This window comes from Trichechus manatus, unplaced genomic scaffold (genome assembly GCF_000243295.1).
Source record: "Trichechus manatus latirostris isolate Lorelei unplaced genomic scaffold, TriManLat1.0 scaffold00044, whole genome shotgun sequence".
Taxonomy (NCBI): domain Eukaryota; kingdom Metazoa; phylum Chordata; class Mammalia; order Sirenia; family Trichechidae; genus Trichechus; species Trichechus manatus.
The window spans coordinates 6,050,312-6,066,416 of NW_004443980.1; the positions used below are offsets into that span (position 1 = coordinate 6,050,312).

The 16,105-nt window shown below is 41.4% G+C and overlaps 1 protein-coding gene across 2 annotated transcripts in view; it reads left to right on the plus strand.

The window, feature by feature from the left end:
- The first annotated feature begins 2,929 nt into the window (after positions 1 to 2,929).
- MED4 (mediator complex subunit 4) overlaps positions 2,930 to 16,105 on the plus strand; it is a 32,554-nt gene continuing 19,378 nt past the window's right edge. For both annotated transcript variants that reach the window (XM_004376582.3, XM_023731575.1), the window contains exons 1-2: positions 2,930 to 3,082; positions 10,367 to 10,433. In XM_004376582.3, the coding sequence (XP_004376639.1) occupies positions 2,958 to 3,082; positions 10,367 to 10,433 (192 nt within the window). In that variant the 5' untranslated portion in view covers positions 2,930 to 2,957. The remainder of the gene's footprint in view (positions 3,083 to 10,366; positions 10,434 to 16,105) is intronic.

Genomic DNA, 16,105 nt, shown 5'->3' on the forward strand with positions numbered 1-16,105 from the left:
AGCAGCTTCTGAAAGGTCACAGCCTTGAAAACCCTCTGGAGCATTTCTACTTCTGCACCTATGGGGCCACCATGAGTTGGAATTCACTTGACGGCAACTAACAACAACAAGGTGGTACTTGTCTTTTTTGACTCCAGGCACTGAGAAAATACTTAACATTCAAAGTTACCATGAATTCAGTAAGATTTATAAAAATAATTTGTATTTTATTTATCACACCTAGAACTGCATAATTTGTCCAAAAAGGTCCATCTGTAGGAGATGCTATTACTTGTCAGTCATAAACAATGCTTAATGTGAATCTCAGTTACCTAGTGCTGCTATGACGGAAATACCACAGGTTGGTTAACAAACAAAAATTTATTTTCTCACAGTTTAGGAGGCCAGAAGTCCAAATTTATTCTAATGGAGAAGTCTCTTTCTCTGTCGGCTCTAGGGGAAGATCCTTGTTCCTTGGTTCCTTGGTGATCTTCATGAGGTGTGGCATCTATCTTCCCCCAGCTCTGCTTCTTAATTTCCTTTTACTGTAAAACCTGTGAAAGCTAGAACCTGTGTAAGGTGTAAACCTGTCAGAGAAGGAAAACTCAAATATTTCTCACTAATAGAGAACAAAAAGAGAAAGGTGGTAAAACTGCACCCCGTCAAAGTCGGAAAACTTTCGAGACCTGGAAAAACAAGGCAGTCCTGTCAAGTTCCAGTTCTCACAAGTACATGCCTCAAAGAGATTGACTCAAGACACACTCTACACTAATATTGCCCCATTAACATACTAAAATCCATTCCCAAATGGGATTATAACCACAGGTAAGGAGTTAGGATTTACAACACATATTCAATCCATAACAATGTACATATGAATTTGCAATAAATCTGAGGCGCTCTGGAGTCCACAATACATGTATACTCTCCAGACACTGACCCTCAATGTCTGTAAGACCCATTGCTGTCAAGTCGATCCTGACTCATAGCGACCCTACAGGATAGAATAGAAGTGCCCCTAGGGTTTCCAAGGAGCAGCTGGTGGATTCGAACCACTAACCTTTTGGTTAGCAGCCAAGCTCTTAACCACTGCGCCACCAGGGCTCCCAATGTCTGTAAAGTAGGACTTACAACTGGTCATTTTTAACTGATTGGAATTTTTCCAGAATTTTTATGTGGGAGTTACACTAATATGATCTCCCCTTTCCCACCACCGGAATCATGGACCAAGATTACCCTATGAGACTTAAGTAAACAACACCCACACATATTGCAGGAGTTTGGCACCCTGGAAACTTAACCCAAGAAATGATTGACTAGACTTTCTGGGAGACATGCTTAGAATGCAGTTGTAATCAAGAAAGTGTAAATCTAATTTATTCTACTGCCTGAGAATTTACTACATTAACAGAAGGGGTTAGGCAGGAGTAGAAATGGGGGATGGTCAGAAAACAAAAGGTGTCAGTGGGCCTCCTGCACTGTCTAGCGGAGAAGGTGTCCGCCCTGACCTACGAACACAAATATTCCAATCTCCTTAACACAAACGTCCTTACACTGTAGAGATAAAGACCTGGTGATAGCAGTCATTCAGATCCAGCTGGTTCAGTGGTTGAATTCTTGTCTTCCATGCGAGAGACCCAGGTTCCGTTCCCAGCCAACACACCTCATGCACAGTCCCCACCATCTGTCAGTGGAAGCTTGTGTGTTGTTGTGATGCTGAACAGGTTTTAGAAGAGCTTCTAGACTAAGACAAACTAGGAAGAAACGCCTGGCGATCTACTTCCAAAAAATCAGCCAATGAAAACCGTATGGATTGCAGTGGTCCTATCCGTAACCAGTTATGGAGATGGGACAGGGATAGGCAGCATTTCCTTGCGCATGGCGTCGCCATGAGTTCAGGGCTGAGTCCTTGGCAGCTAACAACGACAGCATCTTCATTTGCCCTGTCTGATGCAAGTTGTTCAACAAGCAACATTCTGGTGATAATTTGGCTTCCATGTCTATGAGGGAAAATGTATGTGGCCTATTATTTTTCATCACAAGTAAATAAATCGGCATTCTGGATTATGCAGCAGTTGCTAGTGAGTGAATTTATTTGGCATGAGTCCCTGAGGCAATCATTAACTCTGGAAGCCTAGGAGGCATCAGATTCAGCACCCTCAAAAGGACAGATCCAAGGACGAGATGCTGGAATGAGGGGACCACAGGTACTGCTGCCTCACTCACACCTGGTGTCTGTAGGTGACATCTCCATCTCACCTTTTTATAACCGCAACAAGACCCGGTACAAAACCCCACTCCCAATACTGCTGTAACTTTGAGTTTTCCTGGTAGGGAAAGTCCTCTTCTACATTGTTCTCCCCCAGGAAAGGTGCACTGCTTGAAACTTTGGCCCATGGACAATGGTGCATTTTCAGCTTCGACGTCCAGTTCTAATTTGGAAGATGTGCTACCTCAATTCTTTATTTAAACTCTTTTCATTGCCACTTTCATGCTATGTTGATTAATTCAGCTCAACAAGCATCTTAAGCAATAGGCAAAGCATTGTTTGGGTATGTATGGCTATAAAAGCAGCTTACTACAGCCTCCGCTACAGCCGGAAAAGGAGGGTTAGAATAGCGTTATGAGACTACAGAATAAAGAGAGGTTAATGCTAACTGAGGATAGACGTTTCCGGAGACTTCACGAAGAAACTGACATAAGAGGCCATTACGTAATTCCCACAAATGCTTAGAAACCGTTTAGCCGAAGCCTCCCAGTTCAGCTTTGACAAACAGAAAGCTCAAGCTTTGGACCGGAGAAGCAATCGCTGGTCCAGCGGATGGCGCCGGCGCTCGCAATACGCCTCCGGGCGCGCAGGAGGCGCTCTAGCCACACTCTTCCCTCGCCTCGACGACCCTTCCTTCCGCCTCCTGAGTACTCCTCTCCCAGCGCCGGCGCGCAGCTGCGCACTCGGCGGCTGCTGGCGCTTGGGTGGCATGGCTGCGTCTTCTGGTGCCGAGAAGGAAAAGGAGCGGCCTGGTGGCAGCACGGAAGCCGCAGGTGGTAACAGCACCCGAGAGCGGCTGCTGTCTGCGCTGGAAGATCTGGAGGTCTTGTCGAGGTAATCCCGCCAGGCTGAGGGCCTGAGAAGGGCTGGTCCGGGGCTCCATGTCTGACCCTGGGGCCAACCGGCGCTGCGGTTGCTCTTATTCCCGGGGCTCGGCGGGGAGGGCAGCGCTCGGGAGGCTCCGGTGTGGACTCCTAAAGATAGAACACTAGTGTAGTGGACTTGAGGTCCGCAACCGTCTGGGACTCCGAGGCGGCATTTTTTTCCTACTAGAGGACAATTTTAGTAATGACAGTGACCCTGGAACTCCCAAGACTGTCAGAGCCGTAGCGGACCTTAGAGATTCCGCAGTCTGAGCCCCCTGGTTCACCGACACTTGGGTGCCAGGCGCTAGGGAGACGGTAGTGAAGGGGAAGCCGGATGCCGACCTGGAGGAACCTTTGTCAACAGGGAGAGACAGACATGTAAACAATGACCATCGTGCGGAGCCTTTTTTTTATCGGAGGTGTGCGCTGGGGCACCACCTTATGGACCAGGCGCTTGACCCAGCTGTATTCAGGACAGCGTCCTGGCTGGAGAGAGGGCTGCTTGGGAAGAATGAGTTCACTCATTAAGTAGCAGGTAGATGGAGCAGCATGTGTAAAGAAGTAGAAACATGAGCACGCACGATTTGTTGGTGGAATTGCAGTCGTTGGGGATGGCTGGAGCGGAGCGCGTGTGGCAGAGCTAGGAGGAAAACCAGGAGATGATCCGGAATGCGGTTCTCCGTACTCTCCCTTATGGTACTAAAGTTGAGGCCTCCATTCAGCCCCTCACATACTCATGGATGTTAAAGTTGTAAGGGTTCTGCTTCCTAAAATGTTGCTAAAATTTGCCCTCTCACTTTGCACCCCACCATCCTAACTATTTCTTAATGCAGCCTCCCAACATTTCTACGTGCCTTTTTGCTTCCATACTTTATTCTTCTATATTGCCCAGGAGCAGAGTTGTCTTTCTAAAATAGCCATCTCATATCACTTCTCTGTTTAAAAATATTTGGTAGGTTGCCATCGTCCAATGAGATAAAGTCCAGATTCCTTAGCTTAGTGTAGAAGGCTGTTCCCCAACCCCTCTTGCATACCCTTCACTCCAGCCTCTGAGGGCTTCCTATTCGCAAAGCTAGCCATACTTCCTCATCCTCGGTGCCATTCCCACTCCACCTCCAATTTGGTGAATCATTCATTCATCTTTCGGAACCCAGCTGAAACATCACCTTTTCTGCAGCCAACATTCCTTAACAATTTAGATAAATCTTATCTGTTGTATTTTGAAATATACCAACCTACTGATAATCAACATTTTATCTTTGCTGTAAATTTAGTCCTTGCCACGGCATTACTTGCCAACTTACTAGGTCAGCATGATATTAAATAATGTAAGGAAAACCCAAAAATACACAGACACCAGAAGTTAAACAGCTTACATGTTTAATGAACTGTTTAGATTGTATCAGACTCAGATACTGCCTGATGACAAATAGAGCATGTGGGACTTTCAGCCAGCCAGTGGTCAGGACGGTGAACAAGAAATTCATAAGCACAAGGCAGCTGTCTTAATGTGTTGCCTCTGTGTGAATGTTTATTTCCTTCTTTGCCTTTGATGGTTTTGTAATTTGTGGTGGAGAATTTGTCAGTTTCCTCATTAGTTAATCCTCTTGAATGAATACCCACATTATTTCCTAATAAAAAGGCATTAGCAAGACAGAGTATTGGTAGTTTGGTGTTCTCAGCTGAATCATTCATGTCTCTGCTCTGTATATTACTGTCTTTGGGACAGCTATTTGAAGTTTCATATAGTTCACACTGAGCACTTTTTTTTTTTTTTTTTTGATGTGTTAAACTCCAAATTAACATCCCATAAGTGCTTTTCTAAATAGGACCAAATTTCATTTGAAAAACTTAGTGTGTTCAGCCTAACCACAGCTCTATGGAGGTGTGCTTTTAGGATTACTGATTGGCCAGACTGAGTCTCTGAAATACCTTGAACAGGTAACCATGTTGTTCTGATACAAATTTGTGTTCCATTAGATTCAGAACAACTAAAGATTAATTGGAAAATACCTCTCTTGCTCCTGTATGAGCCAGTTCTTCCTTGAATTCTGGATCTCTTTCTGCTTGGAATATTTGAGCTATTTCTTCTTGCAGATTTCTCACCTGAAGGCTGAGTCTGATATTTGGTTGACTTCTGACAGCTGTGGTATGGAATCTTGATGGTGCTGTTGAGTATGAAATTAATTGAGTTAAAGTATTGTTCATCGTATGTTCCTCTTGACCAACCATATGGTATGGATGGTATCGATGAAGTTTTCTGTACATACATTGTCTTCGTGAAGAAATGACACCCCCTACGGGAAGTAGTGGCTGCCGCCTTTTGTTCTGAGTAGGCCTTAGTTTTAGACCTTCAGATCTTTGCCATAGTCTCTCCAATAGACTACTACTTCTCACTCTCCTCTGGAACCTAGTGAATTCATTTCTTTTCTGAGCTTTACTTGGTATAACATAGTTTATTTGTCTGTTTTGCTGAGTGACCCTAGTGTATATTTCATATTCACCAAGTTCAGAAACTGTGTTTCTGAGCCTACCCAGCCAGGGCGATGATCTTTGAGAATTTCTTCCGATATTGGACAACCCAGTAGTCGGTCTTGAGGTTTTACCTCTGGATCGTTTGGCGACCAGGCTCTGTATCTGAGATGTGTCGTCCTGATGCTGTTGGTACCTATAGGAGTACGTATGCTTTGATATCCATGTACTTTTCACTTGAGATGGTGTGATTAAGTAATTTATCAGTTTTGTTAAATTTGAGACTAAATTAAAATTTTCTTGTCTCAATTTGACCAATTATAGCCTTCCATATTTTCTTTTCTTGACACTGAGTATAGCATTTGCTGTTTGATGAGGTGTATTTACCCACTGAAGTAGTGAATCATCATTTGAATTTTGCTCAGGAGCCTCAGTGTTTCCGAAACTTTCTCCTTCAGCTTTCCAGTTGTACATGATCGATTGAGGTGCTGAGTTCTTTGTTTCTTCTAAAAGAAGCTGTAGTTCTTCTGTTGGCTTCTCTCCAGGAATGCCAAGAAGACTTACTGGTCTCCTCCTCACTGGACTCTATTAACAGATTGGTGATAGACTTCATCTTTCTTGAGGTGCTCTGCAGCCTGTGGTAACATTCATTGTCTTGGGGGTTCGTTTTTCTTTTTCCTTGATTTTCTCATGACTTATCCACCACGTTTTTTGTTCATCTCTGAAGAAAGATTGAGTGAAAGTAGATAAGTGAAAATTCACTTCTTTTCCTGCAGATATTTGTTGGTAGTAGTGGAGGAGATGTTACTTTATGGTTTGCCACAGAAGGCTCATCGGAACTTTTCCACAGAATGAAGCCACTCCAGTGCAGTTGGCGTTCGGAAAAGCCCCATTATGTCCTCACTCAGCCATGGCTGTGTATACTGATTCTGTGACCTGTGAAATTTGTCATTATCCTCTGAGTGAAATTTGTATCTGGTTTTCATTTTTAAGAAAAGTGAAATAAAAAAAACTTATCACTAATGTAACTTAACTGTATTTTATGCCCAGCCTGTTGACTTTAGAAAATAGTGAGTTTGAAATTTAGGATGTATTTTTGATTGTTAAATGATTATATAACCTTTCAATATATTTCATTATTTTGTAAAATACAATAGAATGAGGTAGTCTTTGAAGGAATTTTTAAAATAGTGGCATATAGATAGATGGTAGTCTAAAAATTTTTCTTAACCTGTTGTTTGGAACTCAGAACTCATTATCCCACAGAAATCATCGTTGATATTTCCACACCAACCTGTTAAATCCTATTTACCTATAATTTCTGTAAAGTGTAGTACTACTAATAATACAGGATCTAACCCCTATGTAAATTATATTTCTATGGGAAAATGTGGCTGGATTCTAATTTGGTATGCCAAGAATACAACTTCTTCCTCTGTAGCAGGACAGGGCCGTATTTCTCACACCTGTAACAGAGAGTGGTTTCTTCAGTCTCCTTTCACTTTGAGGAGGACAGGGATTTCTACTTTCTACCAGTCTAGTACAGAAGAGGAAACCCTGGTAGTGTAGTGGTTAAGAGCTTGGCTGCTAACCAAAAGGTCGGCAGTTCGAATCCACCAGATGCTCCTTGGAAACCCTTTGGGGCAGCCCTACTCTGTCCTGTAGGGTCGCTATGAGTTGTAATTGACTCAGCAACAATGAATTTGGTACAATACAATACTACGTCTTACAAACTCTCCCCTCCCCCATACTCCTGTGCCTAGGGCAAGCCCTTGTAAGGCTTTCTGTGGATTATGCTCCCAGATTCACAACAAAATCAGAAAAAGGCTCTTTTCACATCTCCCTAACATCTCCAACCCCCTCACCACCACCCCTTACCCCCTAAAAAGCTTTTACTTAGACCAAAGGTTCCTAACTATGTCTCACCTGTAGGGTACAGGAAAAGGTTACTATAACATGCTTTCTCATAAAATGTCTATTTAACCCATCAGCAAGTCCTGTCAGCTCTACCTCCAAAATATATCCTGTGTCTGTCCATAGTTCTCCCATTTCCATTACTAAATCCTAGTGGCTAGGGCCCAGTCAGAGCCAGTGTCATCTTTTGCCTGGAACACTGCAAAACCCACCTAACTTCATTTCCATTCTGACCCTATTAGAATCTAGTTTTCAATGTAGTCTCTAGTACTATGGCTTCTCATTGCTCTTAGAATGAAATACTAATTCTTTACCAGCCTCCTTGGGTGGCGCAAGTGGTTAATGCACTTGGCTGCTAACTGAAGGGCTAGAGGTTTGAGCCCACCCAGAGGTGCCTTGGAAGAAAGGCCTGGTGATCCACTTGTGAAAAATCGGCCATTGAAAACCCTTTGGTTCTACTCTGACACAGGTGGGGTCACCATGAGTCAGAATTGGCTCAGCAGTAACTGGTTGGAGCATCAGCTATAAGGACCTATGTTATCTGGCCTCTGTCTGTCTTTATCCTCACTTGGTATCCTTCTCGCCAGTGTTTACTATGCGTTAGCCACAGTTCTTCAGACCCATCTTTGGGCCATTGAAGAACTAGCTGTGTCTTCTGCCGAGCATTCTTTCCTCCAGATCTTCTCATGGCTGGCTTCTCTCATTTAATTCATGTCACTGCAGAGATATGTCTTTACAGAGGCCTTTGCTGGTACTCGCTTCAAGTAGCCAACCTACCTTGCCTACACTCCCTAACATTACACTGTTTTTTTTCTCTTAACACTTATCACTGTCCAAACCAAAAACCCAAACCCATTGCCATCAAGTCGATTCCAACTCATAGTGACCCTATAGGACAGAGTAGAACTGCCCCATAGGGTTTCCAAGGAGCGGCTGGTGGATTCAAACTGCTGACCATTTGGTTAGCAGCCGAGCTCTTAACTACTGCACCACCAGGGCTCCACTGCCACCAGGCTCTCTTATCCCTGTAGCTTTGTGTATTTATTTTCCTGCTTGTTCTCATCTCCTGTATTAGAATTTAAGTGCCGTTACTCACTTTTTACAATGCAAGCATATAGAACAGTGCCTAACACACAGTAGGCACTCAGTAACTATTCCGTGAATGAATGAGTAAATAAGGACTTCCCCATATCTACTTTTTCATTCATTCATTCATACATAATGGTATGGGGAGGCGGTAGTTGTGGAGGAAAAAATGGTATGAGGCTAGCAGGAAGGAAGCTGGAAACATGAAGGCAAAAATAGCTTAGCATCAAGAGAGGCGCAAACACTGGGTTGACTAGACCTTGTGAAGCTAGGTACCCTCCTAGCTATACCCTATACCCTCCTGCATAATTTCTGGAAAGTACTGAACGTCAACAAGTTTGAAACTAACATATAGATGTTGTCGTTGTTGTTGTTAGGTGCCATCAAGGCAGTTCTGACTCACACGACCCTGCGTACAACAGAATGAACACTGTCCAGTCCTGTGCCATCCTCACAATCGTTGCTCTGTTTGGGCTCATTGTTATAGCTGCTGTGTCAATCCAATATAGGTATTACCAGCTATAAATTTTTTTTCCTAATCTTTGTAATACTCATTTTCATATAGGAAAAGTGGCCTATCTATTAATTGAGCATTCTGGAAAGATGAGATTTTATTATGTGTAAGAAGCCCTCTTAGCGGATGCGTATTAGGTTGATCAAAAAAATTGGTTAAATTGGAAAATCTTTCAAAAATGACTGATGCATTCCTTAATTGTTTTTATTCTACCTTAAAACATATAAACTTATGTCATTTACTAATCTTTTCATGGAAGACAAGGGTCAAAAAACTTTTTTTGTAAAAGGCCAGATAGTAAATATTTTTGGCTTTGTGGGCTGTAAAATTTCTGTCACAACTATTCAGCTCTACTATTTTAGTGGGAAAGCAGCCTTAGCCACTACGTAAAGGAATGTGCATGACTGTGTCCAAGAAAACTTTATTTATAGATGGCAAGGTGGATTTAGCCTGCAGGCCCCTGATGTAGGTAGGACATACCCATAATGCACTGTCTGCAATTTCTAGTTTGGTTTCTTTAAGCTAAAATGTTATTTTAGACACTTACCTAGCAATCTTAAGGCAGACTTGATATCTAGGTTTTTATGACTTTTCCCCAGGTTCTTTACAGTTGTCCTTTGCAGACTTCTATTGAGTCATTTCCAAAGCATTCAGCTTAGGTTTTTGTAGAAATAATTCTTTTCTGTCCACAGTCATATTTGATTGGTATTTATGTAACGGATCGTATTTTGTATAATTACGGTGTTAGCTGCTGTCAAGTCAGCCCCTGGCTCATGGTGGCGCCATGCACAATAGAGTCAAATGCTGCTATGAAATTCTGCGCCATCCCCATGATCACTTGGGGGTCGGACTGTTGTTATCTACAGGGTTTTCACTGGTTGACTTTCAGAAGTAGATCTTCCTAATTAGCCTTAGTCTGGGAGCTCCAGTGAAGCCTGTTCAGCGTCATAGCATCACGCAAGCCATTTGATAGCTGAGTGCTCATGAGGTGCATTGGCTGAGAATCAGCTGGGGTCTCCCACATGGAAGGCAAGGTATCTACTGCTTTGTATGAAGGTTTGGGAACAAATACAGGTGAATCTGGGAAAGTGTGGTGCAACTGGTGAGAAGTGAACAGAAGGACAGTAGTCCTGAGTGTTCAGTTCTCCAGAGGGACTGAAGAGCTTTGGTGAATCCAGCAGGTCAGTTAGGGTGGAGGTCAGTTAAGAAAGCCTCTATTGTGTTTGCAAGGTTGTTTTGTGTGTGTGTGTGTGTGTTTTTTTTTAGGGAACTTATAGAAATGCTGGCAATTTCAAGAAACCAGAAATTGTTACAGACTGGAGAGGAAAACCAGGTAAGTGGTCTTTTTTGGAAATTAAAAAAAAAAGCAAAACTTATGTAAACTTTCTGTTTATATTTATTTTGTGTGAGAACAGGAAAATTGGGAACTTTTTAAAGTTATTAATTGAAACTTTAAATTGATATTTTCTTAACATCATTTACTTAGGACAGTTTGCTCAAGAAGAAAATAGTTGTCTAAAGATTTAGTAGTATTTTATTTTCTTTTGTAATTCTGATTACTATGAGATTTATTCATTTTTGTTTTCTGAGTCAACAAAAGCTTGTTAAATGAAAATTAAAACTATAGGACCAAAAAGTTAATGCTCTCATAAACTTAGCCCTTTGTTGTAGGCTTGGTTCCCCTAATCCAACTTGAAAATGAATGGAAACAATAGAGTATACCACTGTTAATAGAGGTTATCTTGTGGGTGTTGAGTTTACGAGTAGTTTTTATTTCCACTACACTTTTCTGTGCTTTCCAATTTAAAATAAACAGATTTTTTTTCCTGATAAAAAATAAGAGAAAATGAATGGGAAGGAAAAACCTTTTCAAAGAAGATACAAGCATACCTCGGAGATATTGCAGGTTCGGTTCCAGACCACTGCAATAAAGCGAGTCACGTGAATTTTTTGGTTTCCCAGTGCATATAAAAGTTATGTTTACATCATACTGTAGTCTGTTAAGTGTGCAATAGCATTATGTCTAAAGAAACAATGTACATACCTAAATTATAAATACTTTATTGCTGAAAAATGCTAACCATCATCTGAGCCTTCAGTGAGTCCTAATCTTTTTGCTGGTGGAGGGTCTTGCCTTAAAGTTGATGACTGCTGACTGATCAGGGTTGTGGTTGCTGAGGGTTGGAGTGGCTGTGATAGTTTCTTAAAATAAGACAACAATGAAGTTTGCCACATCGATTAACTCTTCCTTTCAAGAAAGATTTCTCTGTAGCATGCAATACTGTTTGATAGCATTTTACCCACAGCAGAACTTCTTTCAAAATTGGAGTCTGTGCTCTCAAATCCTGCTGCTGCTTTATCAACTAAGTTTATGTGATATTCTAAATCCTTTGTTGTCATTTCAACAGTGCTCACAACATCTTCACCAGGAGTAGATTTCATCTCAAAAAGCCGCTTTCTTTGCTCATCCATAAGAAGCAACTCCTTATCTATTAAAGTTTTGTCATGAGATTGCAGCAAGTCAGTCACATCTTCAGGCTCCACTTCTAATTCTGATTCTCTTGCTATATCTGCAGTTACTTCTTCCACTGAAGACTTGAACTCCTCAAAGTCATCCATGAGGGTTGGAATCAACTTCTTCCAAACTCCTGATAATTTTGATGCTTTGACCTCCTCCCATGAATCACGAATGTTCTTAATGGCATCTAGAGTGATGAATCCTTTCCAGAAGGTTTTCAATTTACTTTGCCCAGATCTATCAGAGAAATCACTGTCTGTGGCAGCTATAACCTTACAAAATGTATTTCTTAAATAATAAGACTTGAAAGTCGAAATTACCCTTTGATCCATGAGCTGCAGAATGGGCATTGTGTTAACAGGCATGAAAACAACCTTAATCTCCTTGTACATCTCCGTCAGAGTTCTTGAGTGACCAGGTGCTTTGTCAATGAGCAGTAATATTTTGAAAGGAATCTTTTTTTCTGAGTTGTAGGTCTCAACGGTGGGCTTAAAATATTTGGTAAACTATGTCATAAACAGATGTGCTGTCATCCAGGCTTTGTTGTTCCATTTATAGAGTACAGGCAGTAGATTTAGCATAATTCCTAACGGCCCTAGGATCTTAGAAATGGTAAATGAGCGTTGGCTTCAACTTAAAGTCACCAGCTGCATTAGTCCCTAACAAGAGAGTCAGCCTGTCCTTTGAAGCTTTGAAGTCAGGCATTGACTTCTCTCTAGCTATGAAAGTCCTAGATGGTATCTTCTTCCAGTATAAGGCTGTTTCGTCTACATTGAAAATCTGTTGTTTAGTGTAGCCAGCCTTCATCAATTAACTTAGCTAGATCTTCCGGATAACTTGCTGCAGTTTCTACGTCAGCACTTGCTGCTTCAGCTTGCATGTTTATGTTAAGGAGACAGCTTCTTTCCTTAACCTCATGAACCAACCTCCGCTAGCTTCAAACTTTTCTTCTGCAGCTTCCTCACCTCTCTCAGCCTTCATAGAATTGAAGAGAGTTAGGGCCCTACTCTGGATTAGGCTTTGGCTTAAGGGAATGTTGTGGCTGCTTTGATCTTCTATCCAGACCACTAAAACTTTCTCGATATCAGCAATAAGGCTGTGTCGCTTTTTTATGATTCATGTGTTCACTGGAGTAGCACTTTTAATTTCCTTCAAGAACTTTTCCTTTGCATTCACAACTTGGCTAACTGACGCAAGAGGCCTAGCTTTTGGCCTGTCTTGGCTTTTGACATGCCTTCCTCACTAAGCTTAATCATTTCTAGCTTTGGGTTTAAAGTGAGAGATGTGTGACTTTTCCTTTCACTTGAACACTTTGAGGCCATTGTAGGGTTGTTAATTGGCCTAATTTTAATATTGCATGTCTCAGGGAATAGGGAGGCCTGAGGAGAGGAAGAGAGAGAGAACAGCTGGTCAGTGAGCAGTCAGAACACACACAACATCTATCGATTAAGTTTGTCATCTTATGTGGGTATGGTTTGTGGAGCCCCAAAACAATTATGATAGTAACATCAAAGATCACTGATCACAGATCACCATCACATGTATAATAATAATGATAAAGTTTGAAATATTGCGAGAATTACCAAAATAGGACGCAGAGACAGGAAGTGAGCACATGATGTTGGAAACATGGCGTCGATAGACATGCTGGACACAGGATTGCCACAAACCTTCAACTTGTAAAAAATGCATTATCTGTGAAATGCAATAAAAAGAGGTATACCTGTACAAGATAGAAGAGACCTTTTGTCCGCACCCTCTACCCCATCCTTATCTTCTTAGTTTTATCTTGTGACATGTTCAAGAGTTAATCCCCTCAAGGCACAAGGGTGAGATAATGTGTATAAAGCTGCTAACTTTAGGGTTTTTTTTTTTGGTTTTGTCTTATTTTTAGAAAAAAGAACAACATAAAAATAAGCCACTGGTTCTTGAAACTAAAAAATGGGCTCAATATTTTTAAATCCAATAAATAATAATGTGCATTGGCTTCATTGTATGTAAGGGTAGTCAAGGCAGAAAGACTAAAAGAGGGAAAGAAGAGCAGATGTCCCAGAGGCTGAGAAAGAAAGACCAGCATCTCCTGCCTACTTGGTTCCTTCTTCTGTAGCTAATAAGACCCTCCCCAGGTAGAGGGTTGGCATCCCTTTTTAAAAACCAGCAATTCTATGAATTATATTTTGTACTTAGTATTTGTGAATTCCTGAGTAATTTTTATTGCAACTGTTAATAGTAAAGAGGGATATGCACATTTGAAAACTTTCTAGCCACTCTTATTTGAATATTTGTAATTTCATATAGCCTTTAAGAGTTAGAAGGGATCTTAGAGCTCTTTCCTTTAATTTCTCAAGAGACTGATCCCAGGGTGGATAAATGAGCCAGAGGTTAATGATGAGCTGGAAATGGAACCTGGGTCTTCAGACCTCAGCTGAATAATTTTTTCTCTACTGAACAGTAAAATCCAAAGAGAATCTTTATTACTCTCTGGTAGTATACAAATTTGGTCAAATTAACTTCTTGAAAATTGTTATGGAACTAATATGCATTTCTCATTTTAATAACTTTTAATATAGTTTTATGGAAAGGAAAACCTAGCTTTCTCCTCCTGTAACTTGGGAAAAATGGGGAATGTAGGTCTATTGAATCGGCTCGACAGCAACAGGTTTGGTTTTGGTTTTGGATAGGTCTTTTAAACAAATAGAATACGCTTTTAACAGAACAAGCTTTCTGTTATTTTAAATAAAATTCTTTTATATATTTTTTGAATTTTATTGTGTCTTAGGTGAAAATTTACAGTGCAGATTAGTTTTTCATTGAAAAATTTTATGCATAAGTTGTTTTGTGACATTAGTTGCAGTCCCCGCAATGTGTCAGCACTCTCGCCTTTCCCTTTCCACCCTAGGTTCTCCATGTCCATTTGTCCAATTTTCCTGCCCCTTCCTGCTGTCTCGTCTTTGCTTTTAGGCAGGTGTTGCCCATTTGGCCTCCTATACTTGATAGAACTAAGAAGGATGTTCCTCATGTGTGTTATTGTTTGTTTAATGGGCGTGTCTAATCTTTGGCTGAAAGGTGGACTTCGGGAGTGGCTTCAGTTCTGAGTTAGCAGGATGTCCATGGGCCATAGTCTCCAGGGTTCCTCCAGTCTCTGTCAGACCAGTAAGCCTGGCCTGTTTTTGTGAATTTGAATTTTCTTCTACATTTTCTTCCACTCTGCCCAGGACCCTCTATTGTGGTCCTATCTAGTTCTGGGCTCAGCCTGGTGGAGGCTGTGGTTCATGTGGTCCATTAGTCCTTTGGTTTTCTCATTCTCCTTTGCTCTGACCTGCTAGGAGCAGTAGTTGTATCTTAGATGGCTGCTTGAAAGCTTTTAGGACCCCACACTCTACTCACTAAAGTAGGATGTAGAACATTTTCTTTATGAAATATGCCAGTAGACCTAGATGTCCCTCGAGACCGTGGTCCTCAGCCCTCGGTCCCAGTAACTCAGTCCCTCAGGCTATTTGGATGTGTCTAGGAAGCTTCTATGACTTTGCCTTGGTCAGGTTTTGCTGCCTTCCCCTATATTGTGTGTTGTCTTTTCCTTCACCAAAGTTAACCCATACCTTTTGCCGTCGAGTAGATTCCGACTCATAGAGACCCTCTAGGACAGAGTAGAACTGCCCCGTAGCGTTTCCAAGGAGCAGCTGGTAGATTCGAACTGTGAACCTTTTGGTTAGCAGCTGAGCTCTTAACCCAGTATGTCACCAGGGCTCCACCAAAGTTAACAGTTGTCTACTGTCTAGGTAGTGATTTACCACCCCCACCCCTCCCTTCTCCTCGTAACCATCAAAGATTTTTCTTTTCTGTGTGTAAACCTTTTCTTGGGTTTTTATCATAGTGGGCTCATACAGTATTTGTCCTTTTGTGATTGACTTATTTCACTCAGCATAATGGCCTCCAGATTCATCCATGTTATGAGATGTTGTGCAGATTCACCATTAGTCTTTATCGTTGTGCAGTATTCCATGGTGTGTATGTACCATAATTTGTTTATCCATTCATCTATTGATGGGCATTTAGGTTGTTTCCATCTTTTTGCTATTGTGAATAATGCTGCGGTGAACATGGGTGTGCATATGTCTATTCATGTGTCAGCTCTTATTTCTCTAGGATATATTCCTAAGAGTGGGATTGCTGGGTAGTATGGTATTTCTGTTTCTGGTTTTTGAGAAAGTGCCATATCGTTTTCCATAGTGGTTGTACCATTTTGCATTCCCACCAGCAGTACATAAGAGTTCCAGGCTCCCCACAGCCTCTCCAACATTTGTTATTTTCTATTTTTTTGACTCATGCCAGTAATGTTGGGGTGAGATGGTTTATCTCATTGACGTTTTGATTTGCATTTCTCTAATGGCTCATGATCATGAGCATTTCCTCATGTATCTGTTACCCACCTGAATGTCTTCTTTGGTAACGTGTCTGTTCATATCCTTTGCCCATTTTTTTTTTTT